This window comes from Notechis scutatus, chromosome 4 (genome assembly GCF_049901735.1).
Source record: "Notechis scutatus isolate UNSWTSFEM ecotype Mainland chromosome 4, rNotScu1.2, whole genome shotgun sequence".
Classification (NCBI taxonomy): Eukaryota; Metazoa; Chordata; class Lepidosauria; order Squamata; family Elapidae; genus Notechis; species Notechis scutatus.
The window spans coordinates 1,791,063-1,798,726 of NC_142012.1; the positions used below are offsets into that span (position 1 = coordinate 1,791,063).

Genomic DNA, 7,664 nt, shown 5'->3' on the forward strand with positions numbered 1-7,664 from the left:
GGATAGATAGATACATATATCAAGATGGATGGATGGATGGATGGATGGATGGATGGATAGATGGATAGATAGATAGAAAGATAGATAGATAGATAGATAGATAGATAGATAGATATCAAGCTGGCTGGCTGGATGGATGGATGGATAGGTGAATACAACAGGTCCTCAACTAGCAATCATTTCTTCACTGACTGTTCAAATTCTGGTACTTGCACTTACGACCATTGCAGCATCCCCATGGTCACATGATCAACATCCCAGCACCTGGCAACTTGCATAGATTTATGACGGTTGCAATGATTCACTTAACAACCGTGACAAAAAAGGTCATAAAATGGGAGATACTCCCTTAACAAACGCCTCACTTGGCAACCTAAATTTTGGACTCACTTGGGGTGATCCAACCCTTCTCACTAGGCCATGGTTGAGCCACTAGAAGCCTCTTCCTCTCAGCACCCATCCTTGCATAATCGACTTCAGGCCTGCAGGATCTAGAATGTTCCTTTTCAGGCTGCGATCACAACCCTATCATTTTTGTTCGCCCTCCTGGTGTTTATCTCAAAAGTAAATGCCAGCCGCTTGTTGACTCACCCTCAGTTTTAACCAAGCCAAGGAAATGATGCCCGCTGGATTATTCATCCCCATCCTTCGATTCAACTCATCTGACTTTGTTCATCTGCCACCACTCTTGTGGAGACAAGGGAGTGAGATCTTCCCCTGTCATCACCAGCTTAGACTGTTATTTTTTAAGATTTATATTTATTTGCAACCCTCATTATTTTGATGAATAAACCAAGGTAGCGAATGACACATCTCTCTCCTCCTATTTCTTCCACAACAACCACCCTGTTAACTAGACTGGGTTGAGAGAGAAAGGGCTGGCCCAATGTCACCTAGTTTTCGTACCTAAGGTGGGACTAGAACTCCCAGTCTCTTGGTGACTGGTTCAAAGTCACCCAGCTGGCTTTCATGACTAAGGCAGAACTAGAACTCACCGTCTCCAGGTGATCGGTCCAAAATCGCCTAGCCAGCTTTCATGCCTAAGGCGGGACTAGAACTCCCCGTCTCCTGGTGATCGGCCCAAAGTCACCCAGTGGCTTTCATGTTAAGGCAGGCCTAGAATTCCCAGCCTTCTGGTATTTGGCCCAAAGTCACCCAGACATCCTTCATGCCTAAGGTGGGACTAGAACTTAGTGCCACCCGGTGATTGGCCCAAAGTCACCCAGCTGGCTCTCATGCCTAAGGCAGGACTAGAACTCACCTTCTCCTGGTGATTGTTCCAGGCAGCCAGCTAGCTTTCAGAGCTAAGGCAGGACTAGAACTCCCCTTGCTCGCCAGGGAATTCTGGGAATTGACGTCCACAAGTCTAAAAATTGCCAAGTTTGGAGAACCCAGGACTACACTAAAAACTACCAGCAAAGAGATTTTCAGAAAACTTTCATATAATACACGTTGCCTCCTGAAAAATCACCTTTGGGACAACATGACCCGGATGAATGGCGTGGGAGTAGGAATAGATTTTCAGAGGGAAAAAAAATTGCAGACCACAGGAACCGTTAGCGCTACTCAGGTGACCCTGAGGACACAGATAAACCTCCAAGTGGCCTCAATTACCCTCTAAAACAGGGGCCTTCAAACTTGACCGCTTTAAGGCTTGTGGACTTCAACTCCCAGAATTCCTCCTCCAATCATGTCAGCTGAGGACTTCTGGGAGTTGAAGTCTACAAGTCTTAAACTGGCCATGTTTGAAGGCCCTTGTGATAGATGATGGATGGATGGATGGATGGATGGATGGATGGATGGATGGATGGATGGATGGATGGATAAGATAGATAGATGATAGATAAATGATAGGGAGGGAGGGAGGGAGAGAGAACGCGCAGCGAGAGAGAGAGAGAGAGAGCTGGATGGATCGGGAGAGCGATAGACAGACAGACAGACAGACAGACAGACAGACAGACAGACAGACAGACAGACAGACAGACAGACAGACATGATAGAATTCAGGGGTCTTCAAACTTGACCGCTTTCAGACTTGTGGATTTCAACTCCCAGAATTCCTCCTCCAATCATGTCAGCTGAGGAATTCTGGGAGTTGAAGTCCACAAGTCTTAAACTTGCCAGGTTTGAAGGCCCTTGTTCTAAAAGGATGCCAATGACCAGCTGTCTGCAAGGAGTAGAAATCCTTCCATTCCCCACCATCCTGTCAGAGCTGAAGAAGCTTCTGGGATGAGAAGCGAAACGTCTTCAAAGGAAAAAACAAAAGAAAGTCCAGTTGCCTCCTGAAAAAGCACCTCTGGGTTTCACATAGCGCAGAATCAAAAGCCATTCATCTGATTTTCATCCCTGTCACCTTCGCACACCTTCACAAAGAGCTCACCTGCAAACCCTTCCCATCACCTGCTCTTTCTTGTCCACCAACCTCACTGAGCCACTCGAATGTTCTGTGAAGCTGAAGGCCCAAACCTCACGGAAGAGACGCTGCTCCGCCTTCCGCCATCGAGCCGCTACAGGTAGGCCTCGACTTACGACCACCCTTGATCCCAACGTTTCTGTGGCTAGGCGAAAACATTTAAATGAATTTTGCCCCCTTTTTACGACCTTTCTTGCCACAGGGGTTAAGGGAACCACTGCACTGGGTAAGTTAGTAGCACAGTTGTTAAAGTGAGCCTGGCGCCCGCATTGACTATTCTGGTCAGAAGGTCGTAAGAGGGGATCGCATGGCACTGGAACCGTCATAAACATGAGTCAGTTGCCAAGCGCCCGAATTTTATTCCCATGACCATGGGGGAATGCTGCAACGATCGAAAGTGTGAAAAACGGCCATAAGTCGCTTTTTTTCAATGCTGTTGTAACTTGGAAAAAGATGAACTCTTGTCAGTCGAGCACTACTACCTGTAGTAGCAAACGAAGAGTAAGTCAGTCACAGCTGTTTCCTGCCTCATCAGGCCTTTTGACTTCTCCAGTGTGTCTCCAGATCTCACCAGGCGCAGGTCAATCAGAACCCCGGGTGCATTGTGGGAACTGAAGAGCAATGGAAGCACAGCCAGGTGCCGGCTCAAGGCTGGGCCTCACACCAGGTAGGTCGAGGCTGGTTTTTGCCTTTGTTTGAGCTAAAGAGGGCTGACTCTGTTCTGAGCAGGGCACATGCAGTTTCACCAGCTTCCTTCTTTCTGCACCAACTCAGAAAGCACAGACTGCCCAAGGAGCTGCTGATCCAGTTCTACAGAGGAATCATTGAGTCCATCATTGAGCACCTCTATAACTGTCTGGTTTGGTTCTGTAGCCCAACAGGACAGACACAGACTCCAGAGAGGAATTAGGACTGCAGAAAAAACAATGGCTACCCACCTGCCTTCCATGGAGGACCTGTATACTGCATGGAATCAATAAGAGGGCCGTGAAAATATCTAGACCCCTCACATTCTGGACACAAATTGTTTCAACTCCTACCCTCAAAATGATGCTATAGAGCAGGGGTCCCCAACCTTGGCAACTTTAAGACTTGTGGACTTCAACTCCCAGAATTCTCCAGCCAGCTATGCTGGCTGGAGAATTCTGGGAGTTGAAGTCCACAAGTCTTAAAGTGCCAAGGTTGGGGACCCTGCTATAGAGCACTGAGCACCAGAACAACTAGACACAAGGACAGTTTTTTTCTGAAAGGCATCACTCTGCTAAACAAACAATTCCCTCAACACTGTTGAACTATTTACAAAGTCTTCACTATTATTACTATTGATCTTCTCATCACTCCTTATCACCCCTCCCCTCCCACTTGTGACTGTATGACTGTAAACTTTTATCACTTGTATCCTAATGATTTCTATTGTTTCCTAGTATGATTCGATTGCTTATTGTGCCCTATGACTATCATTGATTAAGTGACCTTATGATTCTTGACTCTAGACAAAAGTATCTTTTCTTTTATGTACACTGAGAGCATTTGCACCAAGACAAATCACACTTGGCCATATTAGAAGTAGAATAAAGAATTCTTCTTCTTCTTCTACGTCCCTGCTCTGACAAATCCGGTCCCTGCCATTACTACACCACCAGCTGAAATCCTCCAGCTGATGAGATTCACTGTGAAAACCGCACTGGTTAGATATGGCAAGATTGATCGACAATCTTCACCTCTGAACATCAGTCCAGACTGAGGTGCCTCTCTCTTTCTTTCTCTCTCTCTCTCTCTCTCTCTCTTTTTAAAGACTGCAGTCTGGGCATTAAGTGCTTCTTGGCAGCCTCTCCACATATCATCCCAGATCTTCTGGGAGACCAGCCACACAGTAATGTAGCCTAATGAATAAGGGTGCCAACCTCTCTGTGGTTCTTCTTCCAAGCCTCACATAGTCGAGGGAAACAAATTATACCAGAGCCGCACTTTTCTGGGCATCTCAGTTGTTCGGCTGAGGTTTAAGTTATAAGAATTACTTAGGCAAAGCGAGTGGCATGATGTGTTTAGCCCGCTGCCCTCCGTCAATGGCCTCATCCAGAGGTTTTTGCAAGGCAGGTTATCAATAAAGGAGAATATTTGCAGCTCGGGGTGGGAATCAGGAGTCCTTAGCGCTCTCTGAGGTTGCTTGTTTTCTTGTAGACATCTCACTACCAAACTAGGTAACATCATCAGTGCTAGTAAGGAGTGCGGTGCAGAGTGCAGAGTCAGTGACAGCAAACCCCATTCCTTACTAGCACTGATGCTGTTGCCAAGAAAACTTGTCTGCAAGAAAACAAGCAAGATCAAAGGGCACCAAGGACTCCTCCATACAACAGTTCATTCAGTGACCATTCAAAGTTACAGTGGCACTGAAAAAAAAGTTACTTGTGAACATTTTTCACCCTTACAACCGTTGCAGGATCCCTGTAATCTCATGATCAAAATTCAGGCGTTTGGCAACCGACGTGTATTTATGATGGTAGCAGTAACCCCGGGGGGAGTTGGGGGCAAGTGATCCCTTTCGCAACCGTCTTACAAGCAAAGTCGATGGGGAAGCCAGATTAACTGAACGACTGTGGTACTAACTTAACTGCGGTGATTCACTTAGCAACTGTGGCGAGAAAAGTTGTAAAATGGGGCAAAGCTCACTGAAAGCTTTCACCTAGCAACAGGGACGTTGGGCTCAACTGTGTACAGAACTGACCCCTTTAAAGAGAAAATTGGAATTATCCGGATATCCAAGACAGGAAAGAGAATTAGGAGGGACAAGATCCCATAGTCCTTGGCCCAATCCTGGTCTTTTGTCCTTACTGGAAAGTCAAACCCTGCCTTTGTGCAGCATCTGTAAGACCCTAAAGACCTGGCTCTGGAAATTTCCCTGGAGACCCCAATGGGAGAGATGGACTCTGAAGGTGGCCGCTAGATTGACAGAAGGCTCCACCTTCCCTCCCCTGCCCCCCACTCACCCATCTTTTTTGCTAATCATATCCATGTATTTTCCTTGTTTTCTTTTTCCTTGTTCATTTCATGCTTTTATTTTACTTTTGCTTTGTTCCAACTTCCTTTTTTTTCTTTTTTATGTTTGTGAGCTGCTTAGAGTAAGGTGAGCCGATGGTGAGCGATAAATGGCAAATAAATAAATAAAGAAGAGGAACTAGATAGGTAGACGAAAATGCCAAATCCAGTCTGAACATCTGGCTGACTGTGCGACGAACCACAATAATAAACCCTCTAACACCATCAAACATCCATATCTGCCTATCCCAGGTCCTTGGTAAAGACTCAATAGGTAGATGAACAGACCAAACCCAGTGTGAACTTCTGGCTGACTGTGCAATGATTAATAATAACAACAATAATATACAGACATTTCCTGAACAGCTCTGAGGTCCTTGTTTAGGACTTGAACTGCTAAGTTTTTATGAGTCCCAGACTGTGAATTGAATTGTAGATTAGATTAAATAATAATAATACCAGGTCCTTGGAAAAGACTCCATAGGTTGACAAAAATGTGAAACCTAGTCTGAACATCTGGCTGACTGTGCAATGATTAATAATAATAAAGATATCAATAATAATAACCATCATCATTATTTGCAGACATTACCTCAACAGCTCTCGGGTCCTTGTTTAGGGCTTGAACTGCTAAGTTTTTTAAACATTCCCATAGTGTGAATCAAATTGTAGAATAAATAATAATAATAACAATACCAGGTCCTTGGGGAGGACTCCATAGGTTGAGAAAAATGTGAAACCCAGTTTGAACATCTGGCTGACTGTGCAATGATTAATAATAAAGATATCAATAATAATAACCATCATCATCATCATCATCTACAGACGTTACCTCAACAGCTCTTCAGTCCTAGTTTAGGACTTGAACTGTTAAGTTTTTACCAGTCCCAGACTGTGAATGGAATTCAAGATTAAATAACAACAACAATACCAGGTCCCTTGCAAAGGACTCCACAGACAGACAAAAATGTGAAACCCAGACTGAACATCTGGCTGACTACAAGAAAATAAATAAAATACAATACAAATACTAGTAATACTAAGACTAATAAATAAAATATAATACAAATACTAGTAATACTGATACTAATAGTACTAATAGTACTACTAATTCTAATGCTATAATAATACTAATGCTAATAATAACAATCATACTACTAATAATAAACCATAAGAATAAGGCAATCCCTCCCTCCTACCCGGGCTGAGCTGAGCGGGTGTTGTGGTGCTTCTCCTCCCCAGCATCTGACGGAGGAGCCAAAACCTCCCAGTTTCAAAAGCAGGGTGCAAATGGCGGCTTTGGGACCCCGTACCCCAAAAAGAAGGGGGAAATGGGAGGCTGGGGGAAGCAGCCTCTCCCCAGGAGGGAAGGAGGGGGCTGGCAACCCCAAGTCCCGCTCGCTCGCCCTCTGGCCCTCCCCCAGCCCCCCAGCCCCCACCCACCCCCGGCCGCCCCCTCCTCACCCACCGGAAGCGGCCCCCGCAGTGCTGGCACTGGTCGCCCACCCAGCCGGGCTGGCACTCGCACTGGCCGGTGCTGGGCTGGCAGCGTCCTCCGTTGGCGCAGGGCTTCTCGCACGCCTTGCCATCCGCCGAGGTCGACTCCGCGCCCCGCGCCGCCAGCAGCGGCACCAGCAGCAGCAGCAGCGGCGTTCGCCACGGCAAGGCCGGCAGAGCCTCCAGCAGGCCGGACGACGCCCCCCGACGACGACGCCGGTCCCACCGCTCCATGGCCGGAGCCCAGCCCCCGAGGGCGCGGAGAACCGGGGGGCGCCGACGGCCGCTCTTCGGAAGAGGAGGAGGAGGGCCGGCCGCCTTTTTTCCCCTGCTCTCACGCCTGACCCGCCGCCGCCGCCGCCGCCTTCAGTCGCCGGATCCTCCGGAGGTAGAAGCGGCCCGGAGCCGCCGCGCCGCCATCACGCACGCGCGCGCCGTCCCCTCCCGATGGCGTCACCCGGCCCTGGACGAGCGCCCAAGGCGGCGAACGAGCGTCTGCGGACGTGTCGGCGGGAGGACTAGAGCGGCCACCGGCCGCTCTGACCGCGCCAGAAAGGCCATCGAGAGGAAAGAGGAGTTGTCGGTTTCCCCGGCAACGGGCTAAGGGGGTGGCGGGGGGGGTGAGTGGGCGTGGCCTCTCCGCCCTCAGGCTTCGCCCACCAGCAGGTGGGAATCCAACTGGGGGAGTCAGGGATTCAAAGAATGCCGCTAGTCCTCG

The 7,664-nt window shown here is 48.0% G+C and overlaps 1 protein-coding gene across 1 annotated transcript in view; it reads right to left on the reverse strand.

The window, feature by feature from the left end:
- Positions 1-7,396, reverse strand: part of ATRN (attractin) — a 246,933-nt gene extending 239,537 nt beyond the window's left edge. The window contains exon 1 of the mRNA XM_087962695.1: positions 6,918-7,396. Coding sequence (XP_087818821.1) covers positions 6,918-7,180 — 263 coding nt within the window. The 5' untranslated portion in view covers positions 7,181-7,396. The remainder of the gene's footprint in view (positions 1-6,917) is intronic.
- Between the last annotated feature and the right edge of the window lie 268 nt (positions 7,397-7,664).